This window comes from Phymastichus coffea, unplaced genomic scaffold, assembly GCF_024137745.1.
Source record: "Phymastichus coffea isolate CEN01 unplaced genomic scaffold, Cenicafe_Pcof_1.1 PCOF00028, whole genome shotgun sequence".
Lineage (NCBI taxonomy): Eukaryota > Metazoa > Arthropoda > Insecta > Hymenoptera > Eulophidae > Phymastichus > Phymastichus coffea.
Window position 1 is genome coordinate 1,149,903 of NW_026706839.1, and position 20,561 is coordinate 1,170,463.

The 20,561-nt window shown below is 46.6% G+C and overlaps 2 protein-coding genes and 1 long non-coding RNA gene across 4 annotated transcripts; all 3 read right to left on the reverse strand.

The window, feature by feature from the left end:
* Nucleotides 1-88: 88 nt before the first annotated feature.
* On the reverse strand, nucleotides 89-3,369 carry LOC131662883 (pyrroline-5-carboxylate reductase 1, mitochondrial). 2 transcript variants are annotated; one of them, XM_058932856.1, is made up of 7 exons: nucleotides 3,240-3,369; nucleotides 2,624-2,715; nucleotides 2,346-2,416; nucleotides 1,429-1,611; nucleotides 1,143-1,355; nucleotides 891-1,056; nucleotides 89-826 (listed from the first exon to the last, which is right to left on the reverse strand). In XM_058932856.1, exons 2-7 carry the CDS (start codon nucleotides 2,691-2,693, stop codon nucleotides 714-716), a joined length of 816 nt encoding a protein of 271 aa, XP_058788839.1. In that variant the 5' UTR covers nucleotides 2,694-2,715; nucleotides 3,240-3,369; the 3' UTR covers nucleotides 89-713. The 2 variants fall into 2 exon arrangements, with proteins under 2 accessions (XP_058788839.1, XP_058788840.1); XM_058932857.1 differs by lacking the exon at nucleotides 3,240-3,369 and having other exon boundaries at nucleotides 2,624-3,064.
* A 2,741-nt stretch (nucleotides 3,370-6,110) lies between these two features.
* On the reverse strand, nucleotides 6,111-19,987 carry LOC131662991 (uncharacterized). The gene is made up of 26 exons (XM_058933044.1): nucleotides 19,707-19,987; nucleotides 18,197-18,457; nucleotides 17,512-18,034; nucleotides 17,160-17,435; nucleotides 16,499-17,095; nucleotides 16,073-16,168; nucleotides 15,685-16,010; nucleotides 15,213-15,628; nucleotides 14,894-14,996; nucleotides 14,672-14,820; nucleotides 14,493-14,603; nucleotides 14,086-14,430; nucleotides 13,678-14,005; nucleotides 13,458-13,602; nucleotides 13,290-13,390; nucleotides 13,036-13,211; nucleotides 12,670-12,956; nucleotides 12,404-12,611; nucleotides 12,160-12,343; nucleotides 11,886-12,098; nucleotides 11,683-11,811; nucleotides 11,215-11,382; nucleotides 10,467-10,616; nucleotides 7,769-8,000; nucleotides 7,522-7,698; nucleotides 6,111-7,437 (listed from the first exon to the last, which is right to left on the reverse strand). Exons 1-26 carry the CDS (start codon nucleotides 19,836-19,838, stop codon nucleotides 7,301-7,303), a joined length of 5,970 nt encoding a protein of 1,989 aa, XP_058789027.1. The 5' UTR covers nucleotides 19,839-19,987; the 3' UTR covers nucleotides 6,111-7,300.
* Nucleotides 8,538-9,995, reverse strand: LOC131662993 (uncharacterized). The gene is made up of 3 exons (XR_009301815.1): nucleotides 9,747-9,995; nucleotides 9,161-9,391; nucleotides 8,538-8,825 (listed from the first exon to the last, which is right to left on the reverse strand). It is a non-coding gene; the product is annotated as an uncharacterized LOC131662993 (long non-coding RNA).
* Nucleotides 19,988-20,561: the final 574 nt, after the last annotated feature.

The following is a 20,561-nucleotide window of genomic DNA, read 5'->3' on the forward strand; positions in this document are numbered from 1 at the left end:
CTCGATGCGTATATATCGATAATGGAGTTGGAGATAAAAGTACGTGTAATAATTGGAAGAGTCGTGAGTATAAAAAATAGATTTTATTCAGACTTTGCGATAAGTGCTACGTTCAACGTAGATTACATAAAAAAATTTGAAGATTTTTGATGTAAAAGTTTTAAGGGTCTTTATACGTAAGAGCCATCGGGCGTGATATATCGGACACCAGGCGTGCTTGAAGATGTAAAAATGAATTAATTATTTGACATTGATTCTTAAAATAAATGTTGCACATGGTCTTTTCAGAGCACGCACAATTCTTTGGTAAGATAATGACAAACAATCAATTTCTTTTTTTACCTCAGTGTTTGTTCAACGTCCGATGGCTCTAACGTAGAAAGTGCCCAAAGCAATGAAAATTACAAGTGACATCTCCGAGAAAAAAACGATTAAGGATAAAAAATAAAAGGTACTTACAAACAATACAGACGAGCACAGGACGTATGAATCATGAAATACCTTGCAAGACGTATGTACACCTACCTACTAGCATGATACTAATCAAGATTCGAGATATACATTGACTAGCAGTGGGTTGTTCACTTTGATCAATAATAAAGGAGAGAATTTGCTTGGACATTGAGATATATTCTCCTACTCGACGAATAACCGATCAGTCTCCACGTTTTCGATGATAAAAAGCACCCGCTGACTGCGTCGCGCGACAATCTTCAGTCGTACGGCTTGAAGTCCTCGCACCTCATCGTCGCGGCCTCGATGGCCTCGATGAGGCTGCCTCGGAAACCGTTTCTCTCGAGGGCGTGGATCGCGGTAATGGTCGAACCTGCAAGCGAGACACGCCAGATCGTCACGGACTCGGGGGCCGAGTAACGCAAATTGGTGCGCACCTGCCGGCGAGGAAACGTCGTCTTTGAGCACGCCCGGGTGGATGTTGGTCTCCATGACCATCTTGCCGGCGCCGAGGACGGTCTGCGAGGCCAGCTTGTAGGACAGGTCCCTGGGCAGGCCCATCTTGACCGCCCCGTCGGCCAGAGCCTCGATCATCATGTAAACCTGCGGACAATCAACGGGCGAGGCGCCTTTCGTAGAGCCGCCGCAGCTGTGTCGCTCGAAGCGTGCGACATCTCGCGATCTCTCACGTAGGCGGGTCCCGAGCCGGCGAGCGCGGTGATGGGATTCATCATGCTCTCGGCCACTTCCTCGCACAGGCCCACGGCGGAGAACAGTCTCCTGGTGATCTCGGTGTGCTCCTGGCTCGCGTGGCTACCTCGCACGAACACCGTCGCGCCTTGGCCCACGACCACCGGGATGTTCGGCATGACCCTCACCACTGGCGTGCCGCTCGGTAAGTTCTTGGAACAAAGCGACAAGCCTCGATGTTTTCTCTTGGTCTCGGCAGCCTGCGGTCCGCGTACCACGTCTTACCTTCTCCAGCGTGCCCAGAGACACTCCCATGGCGATCGACAGCAGTAGCTTCTTTCCGTCGGCCATGCTCTCCTTCAGCTCCGGCAGCACCACTTTCATCGCTTGCGGCTTGACCGCGATCACCAAGACGTCGCCGTGCCGGGCCACCTCGGCGTTCGTGAACACTGCCTTGGATCCTATCGCCTGCGGACGGGCTCTCGCGATTATTCTCGTTCGAATCTCGCGAGCATTCGAGTCGGACAGCGCGGGCGCTCGGCGAATTGGATTCGGAAAGACGGCGACGACGCGGCGGCGCGACGGCTCTCCAAACGACCGAGGTTCGCCGTGATAAAAGCCGTCTGGCGACGCGGTGCCTCGCCGATAAGCCGCAGGATTAGGCGTCGCGTAATTTTCCGAATTCGTGGCTCGGCGCCCTCGTTATCGACAAACAACGACACCTCGTTCAGATCGGCCAATTCCTGTCGAACGCGTCGGCCTTTTCCCAAATTCGATCGCTTATCGTTACGCCGCGAATCGCCGGCCTTTTTGCCTTTTCAGCGGGCTATTCGAGCGCTCGATTTTTACGATTACTTTATTCGCTTCTTTATCCTTACGAAAAAAAACAAAAAACAACATCGATTTCTCGGTGTAATCACTTGCGCGGGACTCCAAGATTCGAAGTAGCTTCTTAAGCGCCAACTATTGACACGCACACTTTGTCCAGAAAGTTCGGTCAATCGCAAGAGTAACGTGCGTAATCACGAACGCGCCGCGAATTATTCGTAACATCTTCATCGATCGGAATTTCCGATTATTGCTCAATACCGTACTCGCGATACACGCCGCGATAAAGCCATCGATGATTATTTACATTCGCCGACTACTTATCGTTTCGCACTTCCGAATTTCTCGTTTGACTAATCAACTGCGTTACTCACCTCCATCTCCTTTATTGATAATTTGTCACTCGGAAGGCAACTGGCAACTATCATTTCTCCTTTTGTTAAACCTGCAAGACCAAGTGTACATTATTAAGTTGCGTCGCGCTGTTATTCAACGTCATTGTGGTCTTTGTAGTGGAACGACATGAATGAAGAACGAGAGGTAATATTGTTTTTACGTCAGTCATCGATCTCATCGATTTATAGAAAATAAAAGGCGAGACACGCGAGATAGTGAACCCGAGCGACATTCGCCAGTGAGGACGGGCGCGTACCTGCTTTGATGAAGCCTTTGGCGAGAGCCTGGGCCATTTTGCCACCGCCAACGAAGCCGATTTTCAGCATTCTTCAGTCTGGTTTTCGATCGCTGAAAGTAATTTTTCCATTCAGTGCGAAACATTCGCTTGGCTTTCTTTGTCAGCCGAGTCGCGTGAGTCATTCGCTCGTAACGCCTTTGTGCACTTCCGAGTATTGTCCTTTTTTGTTTGCTTCGATCCACCTTTGGCAATCAGTTATGGGCATCGGGTGGCTGTGCAAGTGTTGTTCGAGAAATGCGCTTTGCCAATGCTTTCGGTCGAGGCCCGGGGCGAGAGCGCGCGTCTTGCCTCGCTTCGCGCAGCTACGCGGCCGACGGCAACGTCGAACAGGAGAAAGAAACTCTCGTCACTCGGCCGTATCGCGCTTTCACAGAGCGTACGACGAACCACCGCGGACTCGAAGCTCGACCGACCGCGAATCCCGAGCGACGGCTTGATCGATAATCCGAGCTGCATTGCGAAATGGCCGTACACGGCGAACGAGTGCCCGTTGCGCACTGGCAATGCTGGAAATCGGAAAAGCCGCCGCGGCTCTCGGCAGCGCGTCGCGCGTCGCGCGTCGAGGAGGACTTACTGGCAACAGCTTGGCAGGCAAAGGCGAAAGCGAACTCGCGGAGCGGGCAGAGATCGGGTGGCTGACCCGAGAGCGATGCTGGGAGCAGACTGAGGTCCGAGTCAGCGACCCGTGGTCTACTTATAACGAAACTTTCGGCTGCTACGCGGGGCATCGTGCGTGCGTGACACGCGCGCTGCTGCAGCGCGAGTCCTTGCAAAGCCTTAAGCGCCCGCGCCGTTATCAGATAAAGCGCACGCGGCCGGCTCTGCCTTTGTCGCAAGCGCCGCGGAAGTTTTTTCTTTTCTTTCGGCTCGAGGCTCTTCCTCCCTCGGTCACCTTTCCGACGCACCTCGTCGCTCGAAAAATCGGCCGCGCGACGTCTGTGCTTCGAAACTTACATAACTCGCGTTTGGATTTCGCTCGCGAGCAGCGTTATGAAATACACATCCGTGGTGTACGTCTGTGTCGGATCGAAAGATAGTGAGTTCGTCGCACGTATACAGCGATGAATATAACAGATAACGCCTTTTCTTTATTTGTCCCCGCGGCGGTTTATCTTCGTGTGAGTGGAAAATTTCATTTGTATTAATTCGCTTGCAAGCGCGCAATGCAAATCGATGTGTTTATGCGGACGCGGGCGTAAAGCTCTCTCGGATCCCTTTTCTCTCGCAGACGACTTTGACGTAGGTTATCGCATCGCGACGATGACCCGTCGAAATCGCTGAACTTTGTACGTGCGATAACGTATAAACTTGCTCTTCCTTTATTTACATGCGCTTTACAGCACGTAAACATTATTTTAAATATATCGGTCATTCATTGACGTTCCGTGAGTGCGCGACAAATGCTGACCACGCGAAATTGTTATTGCAAATAAAAAATGCAACGACTCGCGTTTAACCAAATTTCTATTGGAAAGCATTGCATTTATCTTTACATTTTAGAAATGCGATGATGTTTGTCTTTGACCATCTTCAACAACTGTTTAAATAAAGTCCTAGAAGAACAAGCAAGACAAGATGCAAATGTAAACAATTTGTGATTTTTATTCCAAATTGAACCTTTGACCAATGAGTTGATCAGCTGATCGATGACACTTATGAACATAGATAAGTCCCGCTGCTTTTAAGAATCCGATTCACAGTCCATCAATACCGGATATTAAAAGCCTTTTTAATTTTAATAACGAGCTTCCTAACTGCATAATTATCGTTTAAATACTCATCATAGCAATGCCTACGCAAACATTTTAATCGATAACTTTATTGGCAAAGTATCAATCGATCAAGATCAATACGTTTACTTACACTTACTATCAAACGCACGTGCAAATACACTTTTGGCACGAACCCTCAATCCAAATGAGACTGTAGATAGTCTGAGGCGTTCGCCAAGATGCAATTACTATTTCATGCTTGACAAAGCTACCGATTAGAGAGTACCGAGATAACATCCCAAGATTTAAGATAGTTCACCTACTTGATAAGATTAAATTATTAACGTGAGCTGACGGAGAGAAAATTTTTCCAAAGTAACATTATTTTTCAATACAGGAGAAGGCGCCACTGTATGCAGATAATACATCGCAAGTAAACACATTGCGGAACAATTTGAAAAGTAGCATTCCCTTTGTTCTACCGATATTGTAGGAGTTTATAAAAATTTAATTAAATGTGCAAGATTCTTGAACGTCGATAAGCAAAATTATTAGATTGTGCAATCTTCAGTCGTGCATAATTTTCAGTCTATAGTTTTGAGCTTTCATTGATAATTGTTTTTTTTTTGTTTCGTTTTAGCAATGACCAATTGAAAAAAGAAAATCAAGAACGTTGCATTTTTTCACAAACATCATAAATCTATAATTTTATCGTTTTGCCAATGTACGATTATCATAATAGCCTTAGAATGTTTGGCATTCTCGACTTGCGACTTTTCATATAGAAATCGTTGTTCTTGTTGAAATATCATTCTTTTCACAATGCCGATTTTTTAATCTACGTACTATATGTTAATAGAACAACATGATAGATTATTAGAAATGTATAAATACCGTTTATATTAAAATATTTAAAGTAATTTCAGATGGAAATTCACAGTTGCTACAATTTAGTTATATTTTCCAGCACTTTGTTCATTATATTTTTCGATCCTTGGCTATTTTCGAAGTTGTTATCTCGTGTTGCAGACAACTGCAGTCGGATTTTTCTCTGCGGTGGTCATACCTTTGATCGGCCTTATTTCCGAAGTCACGTTAATCGTAGGGATTCCGATATGGTTACCAATTTTCTCCGCAGAGGAGTTCTCTGTTGAACCCGCCACGCCGAAGACACCAGTTTCCACCATCGCGGACCCATCGAGCGGTCCTTACACTGACTTATCTTCACTCCAAAAACTAATGTAGTTGACGAGTCTTAAATGTATCTATCACATCACCATGTACTCGTCAGCCAAGCGGAAGTGTCATAATAATCACTGCGAACATATAGGCGCCTATTGCCCACTGCACATTAAGCGTTGCGAGGTCAATCGCATCTGTCATTCCATATATCGAATAACGCACACTATTGAACGAAAGATCTACGTTCAAAGCAATTGATCGATAGCCAAATTGGTCGATTATTTAGATCATTGGTCAGATGTTAGATGGCTTGAAACTGTTTTCACGTCGAATACGAAAGCTTTTGCTCTAACGATTAGGTAGTAATTTCAGAAAGGGATCAGGTATGGGTTACTAAATTATCATTCACATGGTCAAAATATATACAAGAACTCGTCGAAAGAAGTATAGTTTTGAGTGAATCGAAAGTAATATTGTATTGTGGAAATTTAATTTGACTTACCTCGACTGGAGAAATGGAGACAATTGTAAGTGCTACTATCGTCGGGTTCATCTGTAAAAAACTTCTTTATTAAATTTTCAAGTTATTACTACAGTCGACACTTATTTTGACTGGAAAAAGATTTCTATCTCCTGTAAAAAGACTGTCTACGGGTACCAACAAATCCATGACTCTTATTCTCAATCTTCACGCGTTTGACGAGAAAAATATTCCAATTCTAAACAGAGGTTAAAACTACGGATCTGTCTATGTCTTGATAGGCTCTTTTTCTTTTTTATTTCCATAGCTTAGATAGTGCATTATCGCATATTACTTATTCTCTCGAAACATTTACGTACATCAATGAGGCAAGTACGTTGCGAACTTCGCGATTTTCCTTTTGAATTCAGAAGACGCAAATATCAATCTACGCTAGCGTATAAAATTTTCAAAGAGTTTAAAATAAACCTAGATAATCGGGTACTGTGGGTAAACAATTGTAAAGTAATTTTCACCTGTCGAACATTTTGTTTGGAAGTTTTAAACGAGCCATTCGTTGATGACACACCAACGCTAACGATCGTTCGGTTTTTGGAAAAATGTTGTCTGGGTGGAACACAAATAATGAATTTAATCGAAGAGCACGTTAAGAAATCTCATTTTCGTGGCTAAAATGATGTGTTAATGTTTCCGTTCACTTTGGTTTATACATTACATTCGCATACTGCCGCAAAGAATCGTAATCTTTTTGCTTCGTACATAATCGGTGCCGCATTTTACATTGACATTGAAAAGAAAAAGTTTTGCTGAAAATTAATTTGAAGTGGAAGAAAATTATTCACACTTCGCACGAAATTTATTTTATCAAAATACTTGAAGTTATAAATTTTGATCGTAATCCAGGTTATACGAGGAAATTTTGCATTTTATGCTATATGTATGGTTAGAACACAGAAATAAAAATTCTCGAGAGAAATACATTATACTCACGCCCTGAATTGGGTGCACGGAAAAAATCTTTCCTGTTATTTCTTATACAATTATTAGTTGTTCTTTTACAGAAAAACATAGCTTCATCGACGGTTTATTTCAACAGTTAATCTACGTACGTATGAATTAATGTACGGCGCAAAAATTATAATTTGTCTTCTATAAATCTGAAGATCTCATTTGAACTTGGCATATTAATATCGAATAATTTAATATGCGGACTAACTATTGCTATTTTGAGAATTACAAATGTCTGAAAGAACCATGTCTCTATGCGCCTCCTAACGATTGCTTGATTTTTTGGTCAATCCAGTCTCTGTAATAAGCAATTCGAACGTACACTCCGGGCTTGTTTGCTCTGCCGCAATGTTGACCCCAACTTGTCAGGCCGTACAAGGTGAACGCACCTGAAACAAGGTGATATAATCGCTCGTCAAATTGCCGTGGCGTCAATCATACGTGTTCACGCGCGCATTTCTGAAATGTCGTACCGTTGTGCAGGCAGGCGAGCGGCCCGCCAGAATCGCCGTCGCAGGTGTCAGGTCCACCGTGCAGGTGGCCGGCGCAGAGCATGCCGTTGGTGATCGACGGGCCGTAGACCCGCTCGGCTCTGCAGGTCGAGTCGTCGAGTATCGGCACCCATCCGTACCTCAAGTCGCGCGAGTGAGCTGAAAGCAGGCGCGTGGCAATGATTGCGCGATCTCGGGAGCTGTTCGTAGGCAAGCTGCGAAGACTCACTGGACGAGCCAGGCTCGATGCTGCCGAAGCCGCTGATCGTGCAATTGAGACCTGGCGGGTAGTCGATGGCCGCGTGAGGCAAACAAATCGGCATGACGTTGCGGCCCAGCGACATGCCAGGACTCTTCAGCAATACCAGAGCGATGTCATTGTTCATCTTGTGTCCCTTTCGGAAGTCCTCGTGGATGTAGTAGTCCTCGATGTTCGCTTCGAGCTCCGTTCCTTCGTCGATCTGTCGTCATCGAGAACACATTATCGGCCGATCGCCAAGAGAGAAACTTTGAGTTACATTACAACGGGCAAACTACATTGAGATTCGATTTCATACGGGGATTGCATCGACGCCAGATCGCCGATCTGGCTTGTCGTATTCAATCTGTTTTCATCGGCGCCCGGTGTTGTCCATCGCGTGGAATCTCGCGAGAGCTAATCTCTTGTTTTTTTATTGATCGTTATCGCCTCGCCGATGATTCCTCATTCCGCGATGTTCAAGTATGTTCTTGTCGCGTCTCGACGGTGATGTTTCGCGAAAATATTTCGAATTTACATAAAAGTGATGTCAATAACGATATCTAATTAGCGAAGAAACGCACGAGTGCACAAACGTTTTGTCTCAACAATTGACGTCAAAGTGAAGTGAGTTTATTGAAATAATTGTTTAAGTTCGCTCGCAAGTACATTTTATCGGCAGATGTTTTTTTTTTTATGCAAACTTAATTCCGTCATATCTATAATATATATATTACCTTTAAGTTTTTGAGCTCACCAATAAAATATAGTCCAATAAAAATACGCGTATACTTAGGAACTGATTTGGACAGGATATTTGTGTCATTCGTGCACATGGCAATGAAAACAAACCACACATATCTCTTAATCGTTTTATTGCTCTGATAAAAGCGAATATTATCACGTTTTCACCACATTTCGCAGCAATCGCCGCGAGTCGCTCGTCATTTCTTCGTATCAAAATACATGAGTCTGTCAACGCTCTCCGGCGAACTTCACCAACTGCAGCTTCCCTCGTCAGGTATTTTTGATTACCGCTAACGCCAAACTTCAATTATACAAGTAACAGTATAACTTTTTTAAATAAATTTTCTTAACTAACCGGTCAAACCTTTCAATTTTGCCGTAAGAATAGGAAGAAAAAAAAAATGATTCGAAAGCTATACTCGGGTTGCTTACGCGTTAATGTAGTTAATGATTGGTGCGCAGTGAAAAGATACATGCGCACGTGCGAAGCGGTGAGTGGAAAGTGTCGAACAAAGCGAAGTCCGTTAAGAATGAAAAGCAGAAAAGAATAAATTGAAAGGTTGCGCGTAGCTCGACCAGTGCCGATGAGCGCGGCCTGAGAAAAAGAAAAGCAAGGAAAATCCAGCGACGCAGTACCTAAGCCAGCATCCTAGGATCGATCACATCCTCGCCGCCGAAAGCACAGGGCGTATTCCACGGCCAGTCGCAATTGCCAGTGCGCGAGTTGAAGCGTGTACCGGGAACGCAGTCCTGCACGTAAGCTCGACCGAACCAGCAGTTGATGAATTTCTCACAATCGGGTGGATAGGGATGCCGACTGTTCGAGTGAAATTTCGGGCACATGGCGTATGGATCGTACCCCGCGACCTAAATTTTTCAAAATTGATTTTGCTGCCTATTATTTTGTTATTGCAAATATCTGATTGCGTAGTTAATCTTGTTTTTAATAATCTTTAAAAGTCATCACTTGTTTATTGCTCAGATGTTAATTTCAGTTTTACAATTGTAACGCGAACTACCGAATGCACTTATATTTGATAGAAAAAGCTGCAGACATTTTTTTTGTCATAAAATAATGTAAGACGAATCTAAAAAAGTCTAATGGAAAGAAGTCGATCTGATTGATCGCGAGTCATTACAAGTCGTAAATAATTTGCTTAAAAAACAATGATTCATGAAAATCCGTAGCACAAAATAAATGAGCGCGCGTAGTTGAACTTACCCCAGCCACCGTGCAAACAGCGACGATCGCAAGTGCAAAAATGGCTCGTCTCATCTGTGAAGCGCAAAAAGCGAGATCCATTAGCTTTGACGACCAAAGCACAACTGAGCTTGAAAACGTCACCCGGTCGGAGTGTGCACGAAAAGAATTTATCTTTTAACGCGCAAACACTTTTTGTGCGCTCGTGTAACTTTGCAAATGCTGAGAAAATAAAAAAACAAAGGAGCGAGCGAATAACGCACAAGTCAACACTTACCTTGAGAGGTGGCGGTGGCGGCAGGTCGGCCTCTCCCGAGAAATCGTCGACAGGTAAATTACGAGCGCTCGCCGTGAGCGTTATATTCACTCGTTGCGCGTGCCCGCACGCACTGAGCAATAAAATATCGGAAAATTAAACACGCGGCATCAACGAAAAGCTACGATCGTGTCTTTCGTCGGAGCTTTCTCTTATCAACGTTCCTTCGTTCAACCTCAATTACGCACTCTTTCGGCAAACGCAATTATGTAGATTAGCGAACTTTCCTGGGTTTCGCCCACGCCTCGCGCCAACGAAATGGCACGTCGGCTCTTTGCTCGTCAGCGTTGCAACGTAAACACGAACGACAAGCCTTGCCGATAATTAAAGATGTATAATTAAATTTCAATGTAGCTTGTGTCCCCGCTCGCCAAAGAGGAAAACAAATAACAAAAAAGAAGAAAAGTAAAAGAAGGGTTTCTCACCTCGGTATTGTAATCGCCGGCGCGCACAAAATACGTGCCCTTGTTGTATCCCTGGAGGCAGTGGGCGGCGGTAAGGACATGAAGTGGCGACAGCACCACCGCGCCGCACCAGTGGTTCGACTTGCTGTGCCCCCTTACTCGTATGCTCGCCTTCGAACGTGTGTGTTTTTTTTTTGGTTTGCATGTTACTCAACGCTCTTTCGCTTTTTTCCTCTTTTCAATGAATCGATCATTCGATTTCAATGCGAACCGATTTGGATCGACGAGAGAAGAAATCGACGCGGGAAAACAAACGTGTATCTTTATTTTTTATTATTTTATATCAAGGGGTCTACGTTAATCACTTAGATCAAACAACGATTGTCGCGCATCATTCTTTTCCTTCTTCTGCTTTATTTATTTATTATTTTTTTATAGCCTCGCAATTTTTCCAGATTACGTTCAGAATCTTATTCAAACGGATAATTTTCGCGCATTGCACGCACCGTTTCCAAAGTCAAGTAAGTAGAGTGCGTGCAATAAGAAAAGCGCAGATGCCTGTCTCGTAAAATTGTCACTGAACCGAGTGATTTTAAGCCGCATTTTAGTTTAATTCGGTTGCGTGACGCCAGAAAAATAAACGGAGAAGACAACAGAGCGTTTACACGAGCATGTGATATTTTCGAAACCAGCGAGGCGTCATTTGTCAAAGGCACGAGTTCACACGAATTCACGAAGATTAATTAAAACTGGCGCATGAGTCACCTACCTGCCAAGGATAAGAGCCACGGGGTGCAACCGAGCTGCGCACGACTCTTTCGAAAATCAGCTCGTCGTCGTCGTCGAAATCTTCGAGTCTCCTTCCGCACTCCGTGGGCAGTACGTCATTCGCGTTGAGTTTGGACTGCGCCGCAGTCGCCGTGTGCATGCCCCTGCTCTGTTGCAATACACATATTTATTCGCTCGAAAAATAACGAGGAAAGGCAATCTTTCCTTTTGTTCTTTTATGTGCTTTTTGTATACCGAGGAAAACAATTTATTCGGACTCGTTTTATTTCGTTTCGTCGATTATACACTCTCACCAGTGTAATGTACTATGCCACGAGCAGGAGTCTACGATAGATTCAAATGCTCGAAAAGCTCGCTAAAGTGCAACGGAACGACCGAGAGAAAAGCGTAGTTCGCGGCAGTGCAATTTGTCGCGCGTTGTGGCGTGGTTTTGCTTCGCTTGAATTACCTCGTATTCGTGCGGCGTCGGCCCAGCGCTGCACACGACTCCCGCGTCCTCGTTGTGGCCGCAGTTGTGCGTGCCCCAATTGTCGTGCTCGCATCTGGTTATCGACGTCTCGTTGCCGTAGCAGAACACCTGCGAACGCGTTTTCCACCGATTTAAGCGTGCGACCAAAGACACTTGATTTCGAAAGGGCGATCGGCTCTTACCTCGTCGAGCCAAATGGGACCGGTGCCAGGGCCAAAGTAACCATCCTTTTTTACCACGGCATGTCCGTCGTATCCCAACGATCGACAAATGACTTTGGCGTTGACCTCGGAGAAATCGTCGTCGCAAATCGTTCCCCAAATTCCATGATGGCGGATCTCGACTCTTCCCTCCATTGGACTGCTGCCGTTAGCTAAACGAATCTCGAATGGCGCCTGCGTGAAGCATATTGGTTCTTATCGTTGGCAATTACTCGCGCAAGTCTGGAGCACTTACGTCGCAGTGGGCGGAATTCTCGTCAGAGCCATCGGAGCAATCCACCACCTCGTCGCAAATGAAGGACGTTCTTATGCAGTCGGGCGAATTATCGCACTTCCAGTGACCATCTTGGCAGACGTCAGTGTTGGTCTTGCACACCACACCCACAGCTTCCTCTGGTTCGCAATTGTGATTGCCCCATCTGTCAAGTTAGACGCGCACGAGATCACGAACATCTCGACCAAAGATATCGCATGCTTACCCGTCGAAATCGCATTCCCTGATCGTGCTCTCGTTTCCGCGGCACTTCAGCTGATCGACCATGAAGGATTCTGGCGGATCCATGTTGCCGTAAAATCCACCTGGTCTCACTTCCAAAGCACCAAGATTGAAACCCAACTCACGACAGATCACTTCAGCGTCGATTATGTCGAAACTGTCGTCGCAAACCTGGCCCCACTTTCCCAGAACTGCAAAGATGTCACCGAGATCGTCAGTGGATCGAAGTTGTCCAACAGCTAAACTTACTTTTAACTTCAACGCGGCCTTCGTGACTCGAATTGGCTCCCGCCAAACGAATATTGTAATCCAAATTCTGCACCGTGCAGACTTTCTCGTCCGAGCGGTCGAAGCAATCGTTCTTACCGTCGCAAACTTTCGTACGGTTCACGCACTTTTTGTTCGCGCAGACAAACATGTCCTCGCAGTCGATTGTGTGGGCGCGCATCTCGTAGTAATCATGTTGGGTGTCTATCTCTAGGGCACCCGTCAGACCGACGTTGCTGTCCGACAGGTAGCAGGTGTTGTCTTTCGTGCTGAAAATGCGATTTACGTTTTGACTTAGCAGTGTTTCAAAAAGAGGGGAACTTAGCAGTGTTTCAGAAAGACGCTTACTGATGAGTGAACGATCTGCAGGTGAAATCGGCCTCCTTGCAGCGCAAAGCGCAAGTTTTCGCTGGCGTGTTGAGCCATTTCTCAACTTCGTATCCGTCCAGCCTGCGCCTCGGATATTTTTTAAAGAAACTCATGTGCGACGCACATTTGAGCTCGTCGGCGCCGTTCGTACAGTCCTCGAATCAAAAAGCGTAAAGCATCTTTATTTCTATCCGCTATCCGGTGGCGCGGAGCAAAGCAATCTTATATCTTACTTCTTGACCGTCGCAAACCCACGGCGACGGAATGCACTCGCCGGGCAAACATTCAAAGTGTTTCGGCTTGCAATTGCCAGTCAGGTGTGATTTCTTTGACACTGCAATCAGTCAAGTTGACGTCGCGAAGATGCCGATGGCAAGCAGTGCTGTCGCAAATCGACTCACCTATTTTGCCGCAGTAGGGAATGTCACAGTACTCGTATTCGCTCCGCGGGCCGGTGAAGCACCAAGGCCTGGACTCCCTCTGAGGATTCGGGTTGCGACAGTGATTGTGCGACTTGAGCTTGTCGCGAGCCCCCCGGTCCGGAACCTGAACACACGCGCGCGTCAATCATTATCCTCGCTCGATTCGTTCGTCGCGCGAAATGCGCCAAGAGACACTGACTTTGCTCACGAGCGAGCGAGAAACTTGTGGATCGGACCACGATAGGCAAGCTCGGCCGGAAGCGCTCAGACTCGCGTTGCCGTAGTATTCCTTGCCGTTGCCGTACACGCAACCAACGTCGTCGAACGCCCGTTCGCAGATGTAAGCGTGTCCCTTGTTGGAGGCAGCACAGTCTTCCACATCCCAAAAGAAGTAGTCGGTTTTGCAATGATTGTCGGGCCGACTGTGACACGGGAATTTCCTCGTCATGATTATGCAAACTGGTCGCGATCCAGCGCTCGGTGTTTGGCTTTTGTCTCTCTCCCAACCTGGCCACCACTTGGTGAATCTGGAAAAGAAAGAATACAAGAAACGACATTTAGCACGCTCCTACAGTTCATTTTGCGCAGTTAATTCATTCAAACTCGCTTGAATTTGGCCGCTGAGGGATCCTCCCAGGTCCAAATCGTTCGATTCATCATGTTGAAACCGAAGCCGGAGGTCATAATCGAGTCGACGTGCGGCTGATTCTGCATCAGGTACTCGGAGACGAAATTGTTTTCAGCCTGGTCGAAAATGTCGACGAGCCTCGAGCTCCTTCGTTGACAGTAATTGTGAGCCTCGTCGCGCGTCAATGCGTTTGCCGCCTCGGCGAAATGGTAGCATTGGCCCTCGTGGGCCACCTCGTCGATACGACAATGAGCCAGTCGGTGCGGCAGACAGCGCACTGCGACCGCGTCCCGCTGGACGTTGCATTCGGGTTTGTGAGAGAATCTGCGCAAGGATCGCATTGAGAGCACCGTCGAAGAGGCGGATGCCGCGCTGAATATACGCACTTGCAAAATTGGAATTTCGTTTCGTTGCCGTAGCAGTTGACCGAGCTCGCGGCTATCCAAGCTGGAACTTGGGAAGTTTTCGGGCGTCCCTGCCACGCGGACGATGCACCTCTGAAAATATTGATGCACGCAGGCAATTCAGATTGACTGCAGGTGAGAGATTTTACGTTATAGAATACCTGTTGTAGCCGAGTTGTTTGCAGACGACGCTCGCCTCGTCGACGGTCCATCTGTTTCTTAAGTCACAAACGCTGCCCCAGCCAGGATGTTCGCCTTGGACTTCCACGTATCCTTCCGATGGATCGGAGCCGCCTCTGAGACGTAATGCCTATTGGACAAAGTAAATACAATAAAACAATGTCGTTTCGAAATTGTCGCGAACCGTGTCACGGCGGACTTACTTGGCCGGATAATGGCGTTGGCTTATTGAGTTGAAATGGATCGAGTTTGAGAGACGATGATCTTGGTGGGATATAGCTATTGGGAAATGGCGGTTCGTCTACGTCGAAATATAATTGTTAACAATTTAATATTATTCATTATCAAATTTCACGAGAATCGTTCTAGTGCAAGCAAACTGCCGCATGAAGTGTAAAGACAGATTATAAGGGCGCGAACGTGCCAAAGCTTTATCTTTCAAAAGCCATTACCTGAAGCTCAATAATCTCACCTGAGATAAGCTCATTTACAAAATTTATCGTCAACCACTTATTTTCAAACCAAATTACACATTTACCATTCGAGAAAGGCGCCACCACGACGTCATCGTGATAACTCGGCTTGTGTTTTCCAACTCTCATAATCACTGATTCCTCGTTTTTTCTCTGCTCAGCCTCGGCTTTGTTTTTGAAAACGAGTTGCGGCTTCCAAGGCACATTCTCGTCCGAAGTCGTGACTTCGACTTCGAACCCGTCAGTTTCCGTTGAATCTTCTTCCGTGGTTGATGGCCAAAAAGTTTTAGCTCCTGAATTCGTATCCCGGGTAGACTCGGCTGTCTGTTGGGCAAACGATGAGTTCCAATCCTCTTCGAGCTCGATCGACACTGTCGGCAAGTTCGTGTCCATGGGTGCACGGGAGTATTGGAATTCTTTGTTGCGAACGTCGAGCTTTGGCTCACCAACTTGGATCGTACTAGTCTGGTAATATTACGGAACAATTAAGAAAGAACAACATGAAAAATTGTTCTACTTACCATTGCAATGTTTAGTTTATCGGGAACAATCACATCTGGTTTATGCGTTGTCGTAGTAGCAGTTGTTGTGGTAGTTGTCTTATCGAATCTCACTGGGATCCTCATGACGTGATGCGATTGGCTTGACGCCAAGTCTTTTATTTTTGGTATTCGAGAATTATCTGAATTACTGTTTAGCGAATTCACAGCCGTACTTTGCTTCCGCATGTTCGAATGGCCTTGATTTATTTCCACATTTTTCGTGATGTAGTGGCCAGGGGTATTGTTGAAGTTTATCACGCTTGGTACCTTGGGTGGTTGTAAATAAATTGGCGGCGGTACTGCACCTAATATTGTTCTTTTAGATATTCCTTGACTTTTTTCTCTAATTAAAATTTTAATCATTTACCTGAATCAGTCGATCGAGAATTTTCGTTGGAATACTGAATATTAGGATTCACCGGTCTTGCGAACGGCTTCATATTCATCGTCACGGTATTCGGACCTAGGCACGTTTATTTTTTTCTTTTTAATCTCATTCGATCAACACAAGATTAACAACCACAAGCGAATGAAATACCACCTTTATAAAAAAAAATTGAACCCAACACCATTGCCGTTATCTCATAAAATATATCAATAACCCTATATCTACAGAATTCTTTACATAAACTATGCAACACAAGCATTTTTAGCAGTGAACCGGAAAGCAAGACAAGTGCGAATCATGAGGCTGTTCACGTATCATTTTGATCTGTATAAAAGTGAGTATGCTAAGCATCACAGCCATTAGTACTATGAAATACAAATGGAAAGCTGAACGCAGACAACACACCTTGGACATGTGGTCGCCTGTCAGGCACAGCAGGTCGCTCGTATCCGGGTCCCATGCCACGCCAACCACTCGGTCGGAAGCCGCTCTGTTCGGTATCCGGTTGGCTCCATTTGTCGTGATCGTTGGCGCGCCCGTAACCGGTTCTGCCCGGTCGTCTCGTGGTTGCCGGTACCGCCCAAGCGTATCCCCGATCCGGGCTCGACGCTGGATATCTTTCCTCGCTCGAGCTCGTCGAGACGTCGCTCCCGTCGTCGTCGCGATGCGCTATCGGTTGCGCGTGACCGTTGATGGGGTGGCTCGCGTCGAGTTCCGGTCGTCGACTCTCCAACGGACCTCGGCTGCTCGTCGTCGACGGACGTTTACCTGGTTGTTGATAGTAGCGACTGGGCTGCCGAGTGTAAACACTTGCCGACGGCTGTTGCGCCGGAGGAACGTACGTCGAGCCCTCGTACTGCGAGTAGTCGGTAACGGACGCAGCGCCGTAATAGCTGTCGGTCTTGGCGTCGTGCCACTGATCCCCTCTGTTCGTCGGCGATCCACGACCAGCCGGCTGGCTGTAACTCCATTCCGTCTGCTCGTACGAGTTACGTCCGTGGTCTGCACCAAACGGAAGTGGTTGCATTGTCGGTCTGTGCAGCGATTCGACGATCAACGGGCTTACCAGCTTGGCACGACGGTACATTGTGCGGCCAGTCGCAAAGCGTTGTCATGGGATTGAAAACAGTGCCGACGCCACAGTCCATTTGGTAGGTTATCCCGTTGGCGCACTGCAGATACTTGGCGCAAGTGCCCGGGTGTGGGAGCAAACCCGAGAAATCGGACGGGCACTCGATTCTCTGGCGACGCGAGCCTTGGGACGATTGCCCGAAGTCGCGATCGGTGGGTGGCCCGGCCGGTTGGTAATAACGATCCTCGTGCGATGCTCCGGCAACCGCTCCTGTAAAGAACAACTCGAATGGTGCACCTTGGAATAAAAGTAAAGCGTGCTCTCGTTCCTTCGATCAATCACGTGCCTTCGCATCCCTTCGCGTTCCTCGGATGATCGCAGGTAGTCAGGGCTGGATTGAACACCGTGCCAGGGCCACACTCCATGAGGTGAGCACGGCCGTCGGCGCACTGCAGATACTTGGTGCATTCGCCAGGCAGAGCCGTCAGGCCGCTGAAATTCAGCGGACACGACAATCGCCATGGCTCCTCGGAACTCGACGCACGGCTCGAGTGCGTGGCGGTCTCCACCTCGCTGTGCTCCGCCGACGCGCTCGGGAAATCGGCGATCTCGCTGCCGTAGCATCGGACTTTGTTCGGGAAGTCGCACTCGAGGCTGTCGGGACTGAACAGCAAGCCCGGCGCGCACGGCTGCACGAACGCACGACCGTTCCAGCACGTCACGTAGAACTTGCAGTCGGGTGGGTAGACGAAGAGGCCCGTTGCGTCCAGCGTCGGGCACTGCGCGCCGATCGCCGGGTCGTATTTCGCCACGACTCCGTACGTCGAGTCGGACGCTGGCTTCCGTGGCAGCTTCTCCTTGCGAGGTTTCTGGACAAACGTGCGGATTTTGGCCGCGTCAACGTTGTTTCATCGACGACCAGGGGAGTTTCGGCTTGGACGTCGATTACTCAATCGCAGTATTTACGACGAGTCCGCGAAACGATTAGTGCACAATACATATGTGCCGTGAAAGCACAGCCACACACTCACGTTGCTTTCGCTCGAGACGCCCTCGTACCACTCGTCGTCCTCCTTGTTGCTCAAGCCTTGAACGTTGAAATTGTTGTGTCCACGCGACGATTGCCACTTTGCATTGTCGGTCTCGTGGTGGTAACGCGGCCGCTGAGCGCTTGGTACCCATTCATTTGAATTTGGAATGGCCAACCGTTCGCTCTGCTTTCGCGACCACACCGAGTAATCGACGACTCGTTTGACGATCGTGTGCTCGGCTTTATTTGCGCCCGCGTTGTCCTAAAAAAACAATTGGGAATTAGCTGTCGAAGGGAATAATGGTTTTTTAAGTATTTATCCGTGATTATTGTCGGACTTTCAGTATACTTCAGCCCACTGGTATTAGTGGGCGTGACCCCAAGGGAAAAACAATTACGGAAGCTGAATTTTCAAAAAACCTGAATCTTCAATATTGTTAAAATTTCAGTGAAGTTGTTCTTTGTTTTTAATTGTAAAGATTCAGCATATAATAGTTTTTCGACACTCCGTGCACAAAGTGCGTCTTCCTCGCACGCTCGGCAGAAAACGTGCGTTGAAAATCGCACTTTCCACACGTCGTATCAAAAAATACGGTACGGCACATGTTCGGGAAAGAGTTTCTCGTCTCGTATCCCCTTCTACCCTCGCTTCGCTCGGGTGTAAACGCCACACGAGACCAGAATCTACTTTCCCGCACTTGTATCGTAATGTACTATTCTGTTGCTTCATCGTACATTTTATAATTTTGAAGCTCAATGTCGCTAAAGTGTTACTGGAAACACTAACGATCAACCAAATCTCTAATTAAAAACATGGAAGAGTTGTAAAAGTTATGAAAAGCTTGGCGTCTTCCATGGGCATTGAAAAACAGCTGTGTATATAACTATTTTTCTCCTCTTCCGTCATTTATTTTGCGCAATGTTTGAACCTAAGATCGCTCGAGTGTCGGGTAAAAATTGTGTCAAGCGATAAGGAAACACAAATTTTGAACTTTGAAGTGAACAGCTCTTGAATATTTCACGCCAATCGTCAACGGAGCCTGCGGGCAAGTGTTTCAAAAAGCGATGCAACGGCAATAAAAATCATCCTCTCGTGCAAAGTGAAAGTAAGGGTGAGCGTAAAAAGCAAATAAGCATTGATCTAATTGATTATTTCAGACTCCACCCGACGCGGCATGCAAATTATAGATATCTATTTCATCAAAAGTAATCTCGGCGAATTTACGGTCTCGATCCGTTATCGCGCTCGAGAGGCGTCATTTGTTCAACATTACAAATATGCACGGAGTGCTTGCGCGCCAACATTGCGAACAGTGTAATGTGACTCACGACGCGCAAATTACGAATTTCCTTGGGCAATTTCACAACGCGCGCCGCGAATATTACTATTTCTTCCAGCGTTGACGAGCGCCGTCGGTTGTTTTACGAGTCGGGAAAATAATTATTGAATAGGCGCGCGTACGCCAGCGTCGCAGGTGAATTCAATCGACAAATCTCGTCGCACAACTCACCTCGTATGGAAAATCTTCGCTCGCGTCGTTCAGTATCTTGGGAACGCTGACGCTCTCGCTGGCGAGACACTCCGATAACAAACACACGCCAAATAGCACTATTACAGTCAGTTCTCGCTTTGTCGGAATCATTGTTCGGCAATTAAAACTCCATTTGTGCGAAGGAAAAACAAAGAGGCGAAAAAGTCTCCCTAGTGTCGAAAAAAATGCGTTCGGCCGCGCAGCTTTTCCTCGACTGAGCGTGTCTGTGACCCTCGAAAGCTTTGAGAGAGAGAGAGAGAAGTGAAAAAAGGTTATCGCTATGGGTCGCTACGTAGCGAGAGAGAGAGAGAGAGAGAGCGACAATGTGCGACGCATCTGCTGCTCTGCTCCCTACGCTGTTTTCAGATGCCAGATGTTGCTAATATATTTCTTCTAGTTTCTTCTATTTCGAGGATTTTCCAACGCTTGGAGGGTTGTATTTTATCTTTCTTCTTTTCTTAAGGTTGCAATTTTTTTCTTATTATTTGTTCGTTCCGTCAACGAACGTTTGTTCAGGTGCGCAGCTTGCAGTATCTCTTGACGACATTATGATTTCGAATTGAATCATATATGTATATGCTGCCGTTCGGTTCGACCTTCTGACTTATATGTGAATACAGCAACTTGATGACTTAGTCTATTAACTCCATAAAGAATTTCAGATCGTTAGGCTAAATTGGCAGTACGTTGTCCGATCAAAATTATCAATGCCGATAATCATAAGCAACCGGGAAGTGTTTTTTAATTTCTCAGTCATGTTCGTTCAATTGATCGTCTTATTGTGCCTTGCTGAAATCGCACGGAGAGCTCGCGGATTCAATTTCTGCAGGCATA